Here is an 18,295-nt window from a genome sequence, read left to right on the forward strand (position 1 = left end):
ATATATATATATATCTGTACAGATAATTACCTATAGGTGTTTAGGTACACACACACATCTGAATGTGCATTTATCTATAAAACTATATATATTTTCAAATTTATTTTTAATTTTCTTCAATTTCTGAAGTTAACTGATGGGTACTGAGTTAGAGTGTTATTAAAGCAATAGTTTGAGGGAAGTTTAAAGATGGCTTTTCCATTGAACACTTTGAGTGCAGGTCAAAGTACAGGTTGAGAGGGTAAATACAACTCCTGGATTGGTACAGAAACGTGCTTTATCCCAAAGCACTGCTGAAACAATTCCATTGACACAGATGGCTGTTCTGTATCTGCAGGATGGTCAAATGTTTCTGATGAGTGTCTGCAGCTGATGAGGTTAGTTCTCCTCCTGATAATCTGGTAAGGAAATAAGTAGAACATTTGGTTTATCTTTTTTTCTTTTTTTTTCCCAGTAAAACTTATTTTCCTTTGCAATGGTGAACCTGGTACTGCTAACCAAATGTGAAGAGAGTATTCCTGTTTTTAGTTGGGATCAGGGGCACCCTTGAAACTGGCTTATGTGGACAGGTCTAGGAAGATCTTTGTATTTCTCTGATTCTATGATTTTTAAAAAAAAAAAAAATTTTATATTCTGTATCAATTGTTTTCCAATAGTCACTGGCACTTTAAAAAATAAACTGTCATTTAAGGAATACTTCATACTTAAAAATGTCACCAAGTCTCTTCTAGGTATTAGAATTACTTATTAGATTATAAAAATCTCCTCTATTGTGAACTCAGATGAAATTCAGAAGAATAGACAATTCTGCACTTAAATTATAAATCCAAAATCTCAGAATATCAGACTTTAGAGATGATGGAACTCAGATTTGCTATGATAGTTGAGGTTTGTGGCTCAGGTGCCTCTTTATAATGACATTATGCTAACTTTAAAAAAGACTTCCCAGCAATCTAATAGGCAAATTATAGTAAATAATTATCAGCTCTTGGCTCAGTCTCTATTTTATTTAGTGGGTATAATCAATGCAAGTACCTGAATTACACGGTTATTTATGCAAGGCCATCTTTGTCAAAGATAATTTTTTAATAAAGAAACAACAACTTTATGATGATTAAATAACCCATGAACAAAATCATGTGCTCATGCCGAGGAAGGACAGGTCTGCCTTGAGGAGATCAGAAACCTTTCCATGAGCCTGTGAGCTGTTTGTCTGCACGTCTCAACCCAAAAGTTCTGCTTCTGGATGAACCAAAGGACAACTTTATCCCACTGAGGAGGCAATGGAAGGACTTGCTTACATCCACAAACACAGCCACAAACTTATAGGTATCTAAGTAAATCCGTAGGTCTAAGTTGTAAAGAAAAGACCTCCATTCCAAGGAAAATACAGATATTTATCCTTTATGGTTTCACCCTTTTCACCACCATTTCCTTGCCTCTTGTTCTGCTTCTGCTTTCAATTAATTTCTTAACAAAATTGTGTGTCCTGGAAATACCATTCCATAATAAATAAAAAAAAAAGTCAGAGGTTGGAGTCTCCAACCAATTTTGAGCAGGCAAAGTGGAAAGACATAATTGAAGTTGTTGTTTTCTGGTAAATTTTTTCATTTCAACAAGGAAAAAAGGTTTTCCTCTGACATTTTATCCTAAATAGATTTTTGACTTCTTAAATAAATAATAAAAAATTTTAGTAGTTATTTTTTTTAAAGCAGAATATTAAGGCAATAGTGTCTCATGAAGTGTACATGCACACATATATAGTTATATATTACATTCTTACCTTTTCTATATAAAAGTAAAGTACAAAATCCTACTTCATAAAAAATTAATTCTTTGGGGTCCCAAAAATTTTTGAAGTCCTGCACATTTATTGTTTTTTTTTTTTTTTTTTTTTTTTTTGTTGTTTTTTTTGGGGAGGGGGTTGGGTGTTTTTTTGGTTTTTTTTTTTTTTTGTGATTCAGAAGAGAGAAAAGAAAAAGGCTTTTACAATATTAGAGCTACATGGGGATTATTTGTTTCTTTAAATGCTCTTCCTTTCACTGTGCCTCACCTGATGGCCCTGCAGGAGGCTGGGTAGAGAGCAGGATGCTCTCCAGCTCCTGGTTCTGCTGCAGCCTGACTTTGGACAGTGAGTCCCAGCTCTCCTGAAGGAACTTGCATTTGTGATCCAAGATATGACCTGGCTGAAGGGTTTAAACCTCTGGCAACAGAAAAGGGACAAGTTATGCTCATACTGAGTAGAAAACAGACATCCCCTGTCTCCAGAGCCATGTGGCAGCACACTGTCTTCTGGGACCATGGATGTGACAGAAAAATACAGGGTTGGGTTGAGGCTTTGCCATTGAGCTGGGGAAGGTGCTGTACTCAGAAATGTTGTATTTTGTGTGATGTATATAACTTTTTTTTTTTTTTTTGAGACAGGCTGGCTGCATAAGCCACAGTGTCCCCCACCAGCTGTAGCCATCCATATCACACAGTGTGGCACACTGCACTTTGAAGGCAACAAGGCTTATGCTCCTGACAGGAAATTGTCACAGATGTAATTACTCAAACAATATTGTTAAATTCCAGTGCAATATGTATTGTCACCCACCAGTTACAATAATCACTGTACAGATACAATCTGTTCCTTGATAAAACACAGAGGTTCATGATGTACATTGAGCTCACAGAGAAAACCCTGGCTGGGACTCAAAGTCCTTTATTCACTCTAATTTTGATTATTTGTAGCTGTGTGGTACATGGGGACAATTATTCTAATATTGTGTGTTCTGAAAGAGCAGAAGCCATTCAGGTAGCTGAACTGGTAAAATGAAAGCTGACAATCTGGATGGGGGAACAGGTTGTTCTGGACAGGTTCTTCTTACTTACTATTCACAAGAGGCTTAAAGGTCACTTGTGAGCTGGATCACAGAACAATTCAGTTAAAAAGAACTGCTGAGGGACATCTATCCCCAACTCTCCTGTTCCTTGCACTGTAGAAGGGTTTGGGTTGGAAGGAACCCAAAATCCTATCTCATTCCAACTCCCCCTGCCATAGGGAGAGACATTTTCCACTATCCCAGGTTGCTCCAAGCCCTGTCCAACCTGTCCTTGGACACTTCCAGGGATCCAGAGATAGCCACAGCTGCTCTGGACACCCTGTGCCAGGGTCTGCCCACCCTCAGAAGGAAGAATTTCTTCCCAGCATCTGATCTTAATCTCTCCTCTTTTAGTTTAATACTGTTCCCTGTCTTCCTATCACTAAGTGCCCATATAAAAAGTTGCTCAGCTCTGTTTCATGGGGTTAATCTTTCCCAGATAATGGGCTCTGGGAGATTCCAGTTTCTGCTAGCCAATTTCTTCAGGCCACATAAGCCTCTCTGTATAAGAACATTTGTCAACCTCCAGTCCAACACGGTGATCTACAAACCTGGTTTCAGGCTCTTAATAAACAGCACAGACTCTGGCTACAAGCTGGACTTTGTATCACTGTTCACCACCCTAAAACCTGGGAATTACTGTTAATTTTCTACAATCCAGCCAATTTTCCAAAATCATCACATCACAGAATGTTTATTCAGTTTATGAATTGGCAATTTGGCTATGGTGTATTCCAGAAAACTGTGTCAAAATCTTTGCTGGAGTCAAGGTGTGCAGCTCCTGCTGCTCTCTCCCTGTCCCCAGAGCCATGATTCAAACCCCAAACACGAAATACCATGTGCAGAGTGGGGAATAGAAGCACAGGTAATTAAATATACCACTGGTTCCTAGCCTAGCAGTAAAGGATATTAAGAAGGTAGATAGAGATTCTTGTAGGGCTTCAGAAGGTTTGTGACTTTTGTAGGTGTAAGGAATGTTTTCTGCATCTTGGTAAGAGGAGGTACAGTACAGCTGCTTGTTTACAGAGGGCTGGATCTCAACAGCACACACCAATCTGTCTCTGTGTGTGATATATCATTTTAATTACCCTGAGTTTACTTTCTTTATAGGCATCCCTTCCATTATTTAAAATTAGCCCTCCATGTGTCACCCACTGGCATGGATGAAGAATCCCATCCAGAAACATTGCCCTAATTCAACTAGATCAGGGGCACACCATATTTTTCAGTTAAACAAAGGCAACTCAATATTTAGATCATCTTTCTTGTTCCAGCAGCTGCCCCTTGCGTGGTGTGTAAATTAAGAGCTCTTGTGCTAACCATTGATTTTTCTTCCCAGGATCCCAAGGGGACACATCCTGCTAGGTTTATTCTTGAGGAAGCCCATTCCACTGCTGCACAAAGCTGGCATTGTCAGGAAGATTTAGCTTCCGATGACAGAACATCTTTCATTGTGAATTCTACTCATCATAAGGAGCTTACAAATCCTAAATCACAGTGGGGCCACCCTTTCTTTTGCTCTCAGTGCACCATCATAACTCTTCCACCTTAACTATCAGAGGAATGCTGTCTATGCCTCTTATCAGGCCTGGGTCAAAGGTGAATATCTGAGCTGCTCGGTCACAGTGACACCAAGTGCTGTGAAATATGGTAATAACGATCTTTCAGGAATCTCTGGGGCCATTCTGTAAACCCAAGCGGGTCTGTGTGACTCTGCTTTTTGTCTTCCACTGCAGATGTGATGCTACCTTGAAAGAAGAGGCTAAAAATCCCCCTGAAAGCAGCTTCTGTGTTTGGGGTGGTAAGGGGCAGAGGGTTGGGGTTTAGCCATTGATGGTATGGGAGAAGAGCTGGGAGAGGGGGTTTGTGGAACTGTCTCTGGTCTGTGAGCTCAGCAATGCAGATCACATTGTAAATAGACACTGATAACTCCTAGAGACATTCAGTAACCTTTCAGCACTCCTTCCTAAAATAGACTTTGTTCTTGGGAGAGAGCAAAATGAAACCACAGTCTCATCCCTGAGCTAAAATCTTCTAATTATCAATTACCCCTCCCTGAGATAAAGATTTTTTCCTCCCTTCCTGCTGGACTTCTAGCTTCCAGTCTGTTCCTTACTAGTTTTCTTTAGATAAGAAAAAGGGAAGATGGGATATATAATAATTTACATTTAAAAAAAAAAAAAACCCTCCAAGATTCTTGAGTCCAACAATTAACCCACATAAAATATTTTTGGATCACAAACACAACTTGGGTGAGGAACATCCAGGTAAATGACAAAGAGGAGATTCCCTGAGCTGGTGGCAGGCAGCAGGGGAAGAGTGGAGGGTCTGCTGAACAAAGTGCTCTTTATTCTGCAGAGCACGGGGAGCTGTGTGTGTGCAGGGTGATTAGAGCAGAAAGGCCAGCTACTGCCAGTGTGTTCTGAACCTGTAATAATCACAACAGAAATAAAAACGCTGTGAGATGGAGCATGATTTCCTATGTCTGGGCACGCAGAAGGAGCAGGGAGGCTCGCTCACCTCTTGCTGCAGAGATTAGAAGGCACAAAAGAGACTTTTCCTCTGTGCATTTAGGTAATGGGCAGAATCTAAACAGACTCTATTGCTGCAGACAGCCCTGTTGAAGCAGCTGAAGGTCACTCCCACAAAGACCTATTGCATTTCCCTAACCCTTAAAGGAATTAAAATAAAAATGTGCTTCTCTCTAGTGCAGCAAATGTGCTGGTATAATACTGTGAGGCTAAATTTAGCATTTGCTCAGTAGCAGCTTGCAGTCCCATCATCACAGAATACCCTGAGCTGAAGGGACACATAAGGATCACACCCTGTGCCTGAGAATGTTGTCCAAACACTTCTTGAGCTCTGTCAAGCTTGGTGCTGTGACCATTCCCTGAGGAGCTTGTTCCAATGCCCAAACACCCTCTGGGGGAAGAAACTTTATCCAATATCCAGCCTGAACCACATCTGACACAGCTTCAGCCATTCCCTGGGGTCCTGTCCCTGCCACCAGAGAGAAGAGAGGAAGCTGCAGACCCTAGTGAGGTCACCCCTCAGACATATTCTGCCCCAAACCCCCTTTTGGCCTCACCTTTGTTCTCCTTGCCTCTCACACTCCCTCTCCCGGGTCACATCTGACTCCTCCTCCCCAGTGTGCTTAACAGCCAGAAACCTGGTCACTAATTACTGTGGTGAAGATTTGCAACCTGTCTGGCAATGCCAGGAAGTGGGGCACAGCCTTTGCAAGTGTGGAGGGATCAATCAGGCTCAAGTCAAAACCAGAGTGTTTCCAGCTAATTCTGGGGGTGGGCGATGACAAGCACCATTGAGCATAGATGTTTGGCTGTCAAGTGTGCAATACATTTGGGAACTCACCCCATGGGAAGGGCAACAGGATTTTTCTATTTTACTTTTATCTTTCATGCTCAACTCATTTGATCACACACACCAAGGAAAATAAAAAAACAAACAACAAAAAAACCCCAGGTGGTGGTGGTGGTGGGGAAGCTGTCCATGAAGAATTTTCCAGTCTGTTTTCAATCAGACTGATATATCTTTTCCCAAGGTTGGTGTCCCTGCCACTTTCTGGCCCTGCTTCCTCCAACCCTTTTCAGAGCTCTACCATGAAGTTATTTTCTAGGGGTTGTGACAAGAGACTTTGCAGGCTTCAGATTTTTGATGTCTTAAAGTGCAATTGGATATATGGGAGATATGATGACTGAAGGAAAATAAGGTCTCAGGCCTGGCTGCTTTCATAGTATCTTTTGACTGCATAGTAATTCTGTCAGTATTATTAAACAATATTGTAGTAGTAGCAAAGAATAATAGCCAAATGTCAGAGATTTAGTATGCTATGTGGAAAAAAAATTAGATTCTGCGTTAATTGAATAGTCAGGAAAATGTGAGAATGAATCCAAGTTTTCATTTACAGTTCTGACAGAACCAGAAAACAACAGATTTTAAGACCAGAAATAGACCTTAAGCTATCTGCTTTTTCAACCTCCTATGTAACAAAGCTATGTATCATCCAATTTTTCAAAGTAGAAATAGTAGTTTAATTTCCATTTTCTCCTTGTTATGTTTTTAAAAATGGAGGAGGAAAGCAAAAGTGTGAAAAAAAAAAATTATGCAATTTTTCACCAAGTTGTAATTTACAGGTACAAAACTTGTGGGTTTGGACCATACTCATGTATATCTAACTACCAGAAAAAGGCCAACAGTCTGATCCTTGTTATGCATCACAGAACATTACAGAAGAGAAGATCTGTTATGTGGAAGTGACAAGACATCATTCCTTTTCCTAATACAAGCATGATGAGAGCTTGTGGAGGGGCTCCCAGTTGCTTTTGCACATCACATCAAGGAAAAAAATCAAGTTCTACCTCTTTATTCGTCCTTCTCGCAGAGCAGAGGCATTGTGGATGCTTGTTTCAAATGCTGTGGGTGGATGACCCAAAAGCCACTTGTTTAAAGAACAAGTGAAATTGTTTGTAGCTAGGGACCTAATTGTGTGTGTCCCCCCTGTACTCCATATGAGAATTTCTATATACAAGTATTACTTTTTCCTTATGCTAATAATACTGACAATTGTATGAGAGGGAGAGTGATGTGTTCTTAAACTGACTGCAACACTTTGCCTGAATCCTGGGGGATGTTCTGAACAAAAAAAGAAGTTCCCTGAATATTGGAGGAGTTATGGCAAAAGCAGTGAATATTTTTCACATTTAATTAGGTTGTAATTAACCTAAGTAACTACTGCTGCATTTTTTTCCAGTCATGAGTAAGGGCAAAATGATCTTGATCTGAAAATGAGAAATAATAAATTATTATTCCCCTATAAATTGCTGTGTATAGTATTTCATGTACAGAGAGATACATTTAGTCATAGAGAAGATAGAGGAAAGAAATCAAGCACAATTTTTTGACTTAAAGAGTATTAATTTGTGCTTTAGGAAGCTGTCTTTCTTACTTCAATGCAGGTATAAAGGGGTCTTTTTGAGCTTCTTAAGCTAATTAATAAATCCAGTGAAAAATTATGTGTCATCAGCTGTAATCCTTTTTACAATACATATCTTATGAAAAGCCAAATTATCAAGTGCATACAGTTAATTGCAGACAGAAATCACAGGATAATGCAGTTTTGGAGGAACCTCTGGAAGTCAAATCTTCAGCTCAAAGTATGACTTGATCAGATCAGATAAACCAAATCTCTGCTGAAGCAATGAATAAAACAGTAAGGATTTTCCCCTTGAATTATCTTAATTTGAACATTATTCCTGAGCTTGAATCGTGCACCACCTGCTATCACTGAGGTTTTTTAGGTGCCATTGTAACAGACCCTGTTAAAATGTTTGTCCTCTTTCTTATAGCTCCCCTTTATGTGCTAAAAGGCCACAATAAAAACTTCCTCATTAAGGACTGTATAAACCTATACTAGTTTCTCCTATACCAGGGAGAAAGCAAGACCATGGTAAATGCAGATGCATGAAATAAGGTGATTTATTTAATTTTCAGTGCCTAGATTTGATTTAGTATTTTCCAGCCTGGATATCTTGATTTGTTGTTGATATGTGGGCAAAATTTACTTACAGGTTGACCCAAGACGGAAATGGAAAAGCCCTTACAGAAAACTCATAATGTGGCTGAGGTGGGAAACTATTACAGTTGTTGTATTTTTTTCATTTCCTACCCCTTAAAAATTATAGTTTCTTTCACTAACTCGAACTTTCAGCTACAATTCAATTAATTATAGATTAAATTGGTTTCTTATTCTTGTTCTCTAGAAATATAAAGAGCTCTGGAGGACATAATGTTTGCTCCTTTCCTTGTCTTGACTTCAGGAGTGACCAAGGTGATATAATTTCAAGAAAGGGAGAACAGGGTAGCTGCATTCAGTAGTTCTGGCAGCCCTGAGGAGTATTTGCTCCTCAACTGCAAGTACGTAAAAGATTAGTTTAAACTATGATGCAGGAAGGATTGCTTTGGTATGATAATAGGGAAAATTGCACAGGATTACTTTCTGAGTATGTTGGTTTTGAATTTAAGGAAAAAAAAAAAGAATTTCAGGTCAAAACAAAAGGGGATAAGGAAGCACATTAATAAAACTGAAGTGATGAGATTCTGGTTCTCAAACCTGCTTAAAAATTGAAGTTACTTTAAATAGAGTATTATAGGATGTTGATAAATTTCACTTCCTGTTGAAAGAAAACAGAAGTCAAAGCTGAGACATTTTAAAATAAAATCTTGGACTGTATTTTCACTCCATAAAAGTTAATTTTCTCAGCAGTTGCTTTCTCTTGAGATTATTGAGCTTTATTTATGACTGCAGAATTGCCTATGATAACAAAAACCAAACCCACACCAGAACAAAACTGCTGTTTAAGAGATGTTCAAGATATTTAGTAATTTCTTAAGAACCTGGGTGACTTTTGTACGAACAGGTAGGCATTTCTTAGAGTGGAATTTCACTGAGCAGCTTAATTAGCTCTTCATGCTATTTAATGTTATGTTAAATGACTTACCAGAAGTTATTAATTAAAGTATTAAAATCTCATTATTTGTTAGTAATGGGGCACATGGGAAGAGGGAAAATAATAGGACTTTATTATTAACACATTTCAGGGAACACTCAGTAAATTGGATAAATAGAAGAAATATACATCTGGCTGTTTCCACTTGTTGTATAAAACAACAGATAATTTATAGTTGTTACAAGAATCCTGTAAATATGCATGTATGTCCAAATATATTAAACTACTAGCACTGTTGGTTGGTAATTTAAATAAACTTTTCCATAATCAAATTTAGGAATTCAGGGCTTCCTCAAAGAGATTCTCAACTCCTTAGAGAACATCTATTTGCATCTAGCCACACACTAAACCCATGGTGATAATGTATGTTTCATTCTGGCCTATTTTTTAAATAGTGGAGATGACAATTGATTTGCTTGTTACTGGGCTGATTAAATGCTGGGTGCCACGGTGACAGAAGGAGATCAACCTCATTATCTTTCCTGTCTACCACTTCCTCTGTCAGTTCTTTATGTCTGGATGACTTTCTACTCTTCCATCAAGGTCTCCAGAATCCTATGAGTTTCCAAGAGGTGTTCTTGGACACCAGGGTTGCAGTTTCTCTCACCTGTCTTAAAATATCTATATTGGATGTGTGTCTGATCTGGGAGCAATGTGGACTTGAGGGTGTGATTCACCTCATCAGAAATTAGGCATAATTTCTGATGAGGTGAGAAAAGTTTATCTAGAACACTACTGATAATACCGTCAGATTTCTTTCACCTTTAGTTGTAACCCAGATAGATTTTACAGGCAGATATGACACCACAGATGTGGTGCAGGAATCTCTCCACAGCTTTTACTTGCCTGTGTTTTCCTGTGATGTGTATTGTGATCAATGTAAATGCAATGTAAATCTGAGTTCATTCAGAGTGCAAGGAAAATAACACAATCCATCAGTAATGAAGGCTTGAATTTCTCTGTCCAGTTCACACTCTGGAAGAAAGAGTCGCATCACTGGAGGAAAATATCCATGTTGCATAATTCTGCAGCTTGTGTATTAAAAAAACCCAAAAAACAACCAAAACCAAAAATCCCCACAACAACTAAACAAACCAGAGAATCAAACTGTATTTCTTTTAGCACTCAGTCAATATTCTGACTGAAATAGATGACTTTTCTATTGTGATCTTATCTTTTATGAGTGGTGTCTCATTTAAAGCTCTGTTTAAGGATGCAGCTCAGAAATCATTACCTTGCAGCTCTTAAAAGTCAAAAGCAGTTCTGGTTGTGTAAATTAGTGTTCCTGTGGGGCCAGTAAATGTTTTAGAACTTCCAGCTGGACTTCTAAGGAGTGTGAAAGAGATAGGAGGAGACAGAATACCTTAGGATTCTGATGGTACCCGCTGTCTTAATGAAATTAATAAGCAGATCTCCAAGGGATTGCATAGTTTCTGCACCTTCCACAGAAAATCTGAACAGATATAGACTCAAGCTGAAGCTCACAGCAGGTCTGAAAGTGACCTTGAAATTTTTTCCTAATGAGCAGCAGTCATAAAGGCATAATCAAATGAGTCAGCATGGATTTTGGTCTTTGTCCTAAAAGAGACAGAGGTGCTTGAATGGTTCTCTGTCAACAATGGGGTGAAGAGGATAATTTTGATCCTGCTGGACATTTCCTCCCCACCACAATATTGCAACAACCTTGGGACAAAAAAAAAAGCTAACACGAGCTACAGATTGAATGCATTGACATATGAAAAATTCCATAGGGTTTGTGTTTTGGTTTTACATTTTGTCTGATTATGCAGCATAGGAATATTGTGCTCAGCTGTGGAAATATTTCTGGTCACCGAGAAGTATTTTGGTTAGGTGTTCTCCCTCATTCAAAGTGTCCTGTGCCAAACTGAACCTCTCAATTGGTTGATACATTCCAAGTATGTGCAAGTGGAGGGAAAAAAATAGTGCATACTAAAAACATGAATTTGAAGAAATAGTCAGGAAAAACATCTTCAAGAGTTTGCTAAACATAATTAATAACATTTTGTGTTCAAAAGAAGTGAAAAATGTGAATAAAATGCTAGAAATTACCAAGGAAAATCAAACTAACAAGAAAACAAGAAATATCTGATATTTTATAGGGTCATGGATTGTCTGTATTTGAAATTATTCTCAGAAAGGATGTGGGAAGATAATAAAAAGAGTACAATAGTGAAGACTGAATTCCATGAGGAAGTGTAAGGCTGTGGTTGTAACAGCTTCAATATTAGACAAGCAGGGCTGTCGATGATGTCCAGAAACTCAAGAATGTTTTATGGGGAAAGTACATTGGAAATAATAATTAGTGTTTTCACAGTTGGGAAATAATTATCAGAGGGCATGGGATGAAATTTTTGGGCAGAACTTTTAATGCAAATCTGATTATGAATTACTTTGTAATGAAATGCATGGTTAAACTATTAACTCAATGCCAGAACATATTGTGGAGGTCAGACATTAATTATTAAATTTAGTCATTGAGAAGCAAGCTGCTGCTCGTAAAGTTCATAAGATGGTGGAACAGGGAGGTTATGCCAAGATCAGGGTACTATTCTATTACCTCATTACTCAGATCTAAGTTATTTTCCTAAGCATCTGCCATTAATGCTATTACAGATACAGGCTAAAGAAGCCTATGATAACAAAAAATTGTCCCTACATTTCTTATTATATTTTATGTATGTGCATCTTTTTAGATGGTTGCATAGGAATGATCATAACAGAGTTGTTAAAGTGATGAAAATGTATTTGACTGAGAAAGAGGGTCAGTAGGAGCACACAGAGCAAATAAAAGAGAGACTATTTCTCTCAGAAGTTATTTCAATTACTTCTCTGTGTTTAAATATACACACTCAGAGGAGACAAAATGCACCAAATGGTTGACTTTTACCAATCTAAACCAAGCTTTTAAATGTTTAATCTGGTTTAGAAGGTACATAATTTCTCTGGAGATATTTTTGGACAAACAGCGCGGCTAAGAAAGGCAATGGCCCCTGGGCTGTCCCAGCCAGGCTGTGACACAGCCCCAGGGCACAGTCCCTGTGCTGGCCCTGCTGAGGCACCTCCAGTGCTGGGACAGCTCTGGGCCCTCAGCACAAGAGAGACACTGAGGGGCTGGAGCGTGTCCAGGGCAGGGAACGGGGCTGGGAAGGGGCTGGAGCCCCAGGAGAGGCTGAGGGAGCTGGGAAGGGGCTGAGCCTGGAGCAAAGGAGGCTCAGGGGGGACCTTGTGGCTCTGCACAGCTCCTGCCAGGAGGGGACAGCCGGGGGGGTCGGGCTGTGCTCCAGGGAACAGGGATAGGAGGAGAGGGAACGGCATCAGGCTGGGCCAAGGCAGGTTTGGATCGGATATTGGGGAAAATTTCTTTACTGAAAGGGTTGTGCAGCCCTGGAACAGCTTCCCAGGGTGGTGTGTAGTATTGCACTTTATTTAAATTGTATGCTCTGTCTCACCCCTCTGAAATGTATGGTATATCCCAAGCCTGTGGTCCTGCCCTGAACCATCGTGTATCTGTAATCCCATTGGCACAAGTTTGATTCTGCGCCCGCTTCAATTCCCCTCTTAAACTGTGCTAGCGAAATCAGTCGCTCTCTTAGCCTTTTCTCCCCTCTCAGCCTTCCTCCCCTAGGCTCCCCCTCCTTTCCCCTCCCCCTTCCCCCCTTTTCCCTCCGTAACCATGCTGTTCCCGGGACTTGACCCCAAATAAACTCCCATTTAGTCAGCACCCTCAGAAGCCGTGTGGAGTCTCCTTGCCTGCCTGCTGCTGCCAGCCAACTCACAGCCACCTCCGGGGACTCCCGGGGTGGAGTCCTGATCCCTGGAGGGATTTAAAAGCTGTGTGGATGTGTCACCTGGGGACGTGGGTCAGTGGTGGCCTTGGCAGTGCTGGGGGAATGGCTGGACCTGATCTTGGAGGGCTTTGCCAGCCCAAGTGATTCCATGACACTTTGAATAAATATGTCCAATCTTTTTCTGTACCACTTAATCTCAAATAATTATGTTGGTAGGTTTTTTTGAGTACCCAAATGTTCTAACTATGCATTTCAGGGAGCCTGACTTTCCCTCACAATTCAAGATCATTTAAACATCTGTCTGGCTCTGATTGTGTTCTGTCATGTTCTTTGTATTCAGCTGTTAAAAATATTTAACCATGTGTATATTTTGTGTACTAATTTAATTGTTTTTCTCCTCTTTGTCATTCAGATACATAAAGGAACAACATATTAGTGTAAGCAGAGCAGAAAATCACGAAATTTTTTTTTGGAAAACCAGAAAGTGTTGGGTAGGTGTGGACTGCATCAGAGAGATGGGTTTAGTGACAAAATGCAATTTTGACAGAGGAAATGGTGAATCCCAAGGTTATACTAAGCCCAAAAAATGTGTAATAATAATACTAATATTTTTATTATAACAATAATAGAAAAATATCGAAGAATATTTGTCAAGGTGTGGGAAAAACTATATTTTTGAAAATGTTAATTTCTGCTACAACCATGAAGGAAAAGATGGGACTTTGAGAAGACAGCTATAAAAAAGGAGGAATTATGAACTAAAAAAATAATCAGAATGAATGACATCAAGAACAAAAATGTCAGAAACAGTATTTTATTATTATTATTAATATCAACTTTTACAAAGCTTTATAAGCAAAGACTTTTTTATTTTTTAAATATGCACCTAGGTAAACACTGAATTAAAGATGTCAGGATTACAGGATGGGAAGATAGGAAAGGAATTAAGTTTTGCATGCATGCACATTCTGCACATTTGACAAGTAATACTATCTTACAACAAATTAATAATTTTCATCCTCAGGTTTCTCAAGGAACTTCACACAGTAACGCTGTGTGTGTGTGTGTGTGTGTGTGTGTGTGTGTGTGTGTGTGTATGTGTTTAGAAAACCTGCCAGGTGTCCAAGTAGTGTCCCTGTACACTACTAAGGTGGCACAAGCCTGAACCATTTTGCGCAAACTCTGAGTGCTAGGAGTATGTGAAGGGTCTGACTAACAGACACTTGGAGACCTTACCTAAAAAAGGTTCTGCCTTTTTTAGGTACAGGACACCTTCTGCTATCCCAGGTTGCTCCAAACCCTGTCCAACCTGGCCTTGAATGCTTCCAGGAATGGGATAGCAACAGCTTCTCAGGGAAAGCTGTGCCAGGGCCTCAGCACTTTCTTAATAAAGAACTTCTTCTGAACATCCCATCTAACTCTGTCCTCTGTCAGCGTGAAGCCTGGCATTCCATGTTCCTGTCCAAAGTTCCCCTCCAGCTCTCATGGCACTGGAAGAGGTCTAAGGTCTCCCTGACACCTCCTCTCCTCTCCTCTCCTCTCCTCTCCTCTCCTCTCCTCTCCTCTCCTCTCCTCTCCTCTCCTCTCCTCTCCTCTCCTCTCCTCTCCTCTCCTCTCCTCTCCTCTCCTCTCCTCTCCTCTCCTCTCCTCTCCTCTCCTCTCCTCTCCTCTCCTCTCCTCTCCTCTCCTCTCCTCTCCTCTCCTCTCCTCTCCTCTCCTCTCCTCTCCTCTCCTCTCCTCTCCTCTCCTCTCCTCTCCTCTCCTCTCCTCTCCTCTCCTCTCCTCTCCTCTCCTCTCCAGCTGCCAGATGATTGGGTTTGTCCAGATGCCCTGGCAATTCCTGGCAGAGAACAAGACTCTGGTCACGGAAGGTGGTGCTTTATAGAAGGTGGTTACAGGGCAAGAAATCCCAGCTTTGGGACACTGTGGCAGAGCTTTTCCCTTTCTGACATTTCTTTGTGACCCGTTGATCTCTCCCAGTGCTGTGACACGTGTGACATCACGGGGGACGTGTCACAATGGGGGCAGCTGAAAAAGGTCCCGGCAGGTCACGTTGGGCCTGCTTTGCCTTGGCAAGCGGTGAGTGCAGACGTGGCGGGGAGGCTGTGCTGGGAACAAGGGCTGGGGCAGAAATGCTGCACCTGGGGCTGGCTTCTCCCTCTGCATGCAGGGCCAGCCCCTCCTAGGAGAAGCTTGGGCAGGCCACAGGGCAGGAGATGGAGCTGCTGGGGCAGTGCGACAGGCCTTGCTGCCTGCAGGCTGTCTGTGTGGGGCCCTGTCCTTCCTGCGCCCAGCTCCCTGAGGATCCTCCCCTCAGCAGCCAGTAGTTCTCTGCATCCCCGTCCCACTCACGGCCTTCTCTCCCTCCTCCTGCAGACCATGGATCCCGTGGTGTTCCTGTTCGTGGTGTTCAAAAGCCTCATCCAATACCCACAGCCTGTGGCTGATGGTTTGGATGCAGAAACACGTCTGCGCATGGAAGCGCGTGAAAAGCACCTGGAAAGGGAGAGGCTTCATCTGGAGCAGGAGATGGAACGGCTTATGCAGGAGCAGGCGAAGCAGGCGCAGCTCTTGCAGAACTTTGCTGTTGCTGTGTTCCTGACCCTCGTCTTGGTCTTGTGGTTCACCGGGTGGAAAAGCAGCCAAAGGAGAGAGGAGGCTGAAGAAGGAAACGGTGGTGCCAATGAAGCGGAAGTGCGCAATGCTGGGGCAAATGAAGAAGGCAATATCCGAAATGAAGATGTCAATGCGGCTGCAATTGCAGAAATCAACGGTGGTGCAAATGAAGTCAGTGATGAAGATGATGATGCGGACGATCGCGTTGGACGAGTTGTAATGCAGCGCATCCAGTGGCCTGTACAGGACCTGCAGAGAGGCTGTGAATGGATAACTCGGCTCATGAATAATTATACAATTTGCTTTGGCCATATCCTCTCCAACAGCTTCTACCCAGTCCTGCAACGAGCCATCGGGGTGGGCAGTGCCTTTGAAGGCTGGAGTCCCCGTGAACAGGACGTCGTTTACACCGTGCTCATCCCCATGACTCCTCCCCGAGGCCACAGCTTCCACCTGGAGCTGGAGAGTCAAGAGCAGAGGCACGTGAAGAACTTCCGTGTCCGCGTGCAGCTGGAGTGCACCTGCACTCCAGGGAGGGAGCAGCAGGATGAGGACATGCTGTGCTTCCTGCACCACTCCGAGGAGGAGCTGAGGAGCAATCAGGATCCCAGCCTCCTGGACACCCTGTGCACCGGCTCCTACCTTGATGTGCAGAAAACTGCCCGCTGGTTCCACCAGCTGGTGAGAGCAGTCTGGCCAGCTCTGCCTCAGTCTCACAACTGGCATTTAAAGCTGCTGCCCTCCACACGCTGCTGCCAACTCAAGGTGACCAACAGCAAGGAAAGCTTCAGGATTGACATCTTCTTCGGGGTGCGGAGAGGTGACTCAGCCGTCTTTGCGTGCAGCCAGCCCAGAGAGGCCTACACAGCAAGCACAACCTGGCCCGAGTCTTATGCTGTAGTAGAGGCTGAGTTCTTCCAGCACTTTGCCAGGCAGGCACCCCCTGACAGCCTGCACCTCAAATGCCTCCAGTTTTTCACCCGTCTTCCGCTGGGCTTCAGCTTTTCCACCTACACCATGAAGACCATTGTTATGCATATGCTCCATATCTCACCCGTCTCAGCGTGGCGCAGGAGGAACCTCCTGGAACGAATGGTGCTTGTCATGTACAACCTGTACTTATGTCTGCGAGAAAAACGCCTCGACCACTTCATTGTGGGCAACGAAACCTTTCCCCAGGACATCAAGTTACCCACAGACGTTAAAATGGCTGAGCCATACAATCTCTTCCACCACCTGGAGCAGCAGCCGGATGCCCACACCCATGCGCTGTATGAGTATGACATTCTGGAAAATTGGTTCAAAAAAATCCTTCTGGCTGAGGATTGACCGAATGAAGGGGAGGAGTCATCGCTATGAGCCCAGAGCTCTGCTTGTGCTGCTCGCATCAGCCGCACTACAGGCAGAAGAAAGCCACCTTGCAGTCCTCCTTTGGTGCTTCAAGGAGAAGAGGATGCATGCCAAGTCTCTGGCGAAGGTCCCACAACACGTCCCGCCATGTCAGCAAGCGAAGGGCTACAGGAGAGTTTTTTCTACCTCCTTTTATAGCTTCATTTTCCAAGAAAAGGATGGCATTAGCCCCCGGCTTACGTGTGAACTCTGCCAGTGCTGAAAAAGCACATGAATAGAAGACATACCGTACATGCGGAGCCAAAAACACGAAAGCTGACCTGCAAAATGGAGCTGTTCCCGGCCTTTGAAAAGGGACAGAATTTAGAGCACGGAAGAAGTGGGAATGTGGGACCGAAATAAGAAAAAACAAACTGGACAAAAATGACCAAAAGGAAAAACTAACACTGCTGGCCCGGGATCAGCCAATGGATGGAGCCTCTCCTTGTTCCATCTTCATTGGAAAAATGCTGTTGGAGCTGACCGGAAATTTGCCATATATAAGAATCTAGATGTTAATTTCATATATATATATATATATAGTGTATAATTATTATATACTATAATTTTTATAAATTATATGTTCTAGTAAAGTATTATAATATAGATAATATCAAAGCTATGAAATATTTAGTTATTATGTCATGATAAAAAGTAAATTTGAAGAGTTGAGTATGTAATTACTTTTAAATAGTAATAGTAACAGTAGAGTACATTTATGAATGGAAAAGCAGAAACTGCTTTGTTTTCTTTTCAATAAAATGCATTTTTTGAGAATCTGGAGTGTGCTAGACTTTATTGATCTCAGCCAGGCCTATAGTAGTGGTAAATGTCCCACACTGTGAATCTGGGATCTGGAACTCTTTCTTTCGCTCTCTTTCCTTCTTTGTCTTTTTCTTTCTTTATTTAATTCATCTCTCCCTCTTTAATTCCTCTCTTCCCTTTAATCTTACCCCTTTATCCAAAACTAACTGACTTGTGCTTGTATAGTAGGTCAGGGACTAAAATATCGATTTCCAAGCCCAGTGTGTAGGTAGTTGATAAAGTTTTACTGATTGTTGGTGGACCCTCTGACTTTTGTTATTCCTTT

At 41.8% G+C, this 18,295-nt stretch overlaps 1 protein-coding gene and 1 long non-coding RNA gene across 2 annotated transcripts; one reads left to right on the forward strand and one right to left on the reverse strand.

Annotated features, from left to right (window-relative positions):
* Positions 1–62: 62 nt before the first annotated feature.
* Positions 63–13,089, reverse strand: LOC135291279 (uncharacterized). The gene is made up of 3 exons (XR_010354080.1): positions 12,862–13,089; positions 2,054–2,203; positions 63–398 (listed from the first exon to the last, which is right to left on the reverse strand). It is a non-coding gene; the product is annotated as an uncharacterized LOC135291279 (long non-coding RNA).
* A 2,490-nt stretch (positions 13,090–15,579) lies between these two features.
* Positions 15,580–17,145, forward strand: LOC135290117 (inositol 1,4,5-trisphosphate receptor-interacting protein-like 1). Its single transcript, XM_064404003.1, has one exon. The coding sequence runs from the start codon at positions 15,580–15,582 to the stop codon at positions 17,143–17,145; it is 1,566 nt and encodes a 521-aa protein (XP_064260073.1).
* The last annotated feature ends 1,150 nt before the right edge of the window (positions 17,146–18,295 follow it).

The sequence above is a fragment of the Passer domesticus genome, chromosome Z (assembly GCF_036417665.1).
Source record: "Passer domesticus isolate bPasDom1 chromosome Z, bPasDom1.hap1, whole genome shotgun sequence".
NCBI classification, from domain to species: domain Eukaryota; kingdom Metazoa; phylum Chordata; class Aves; order Passeriformes; family Passeridae; genus Passer; species Passer domesticus.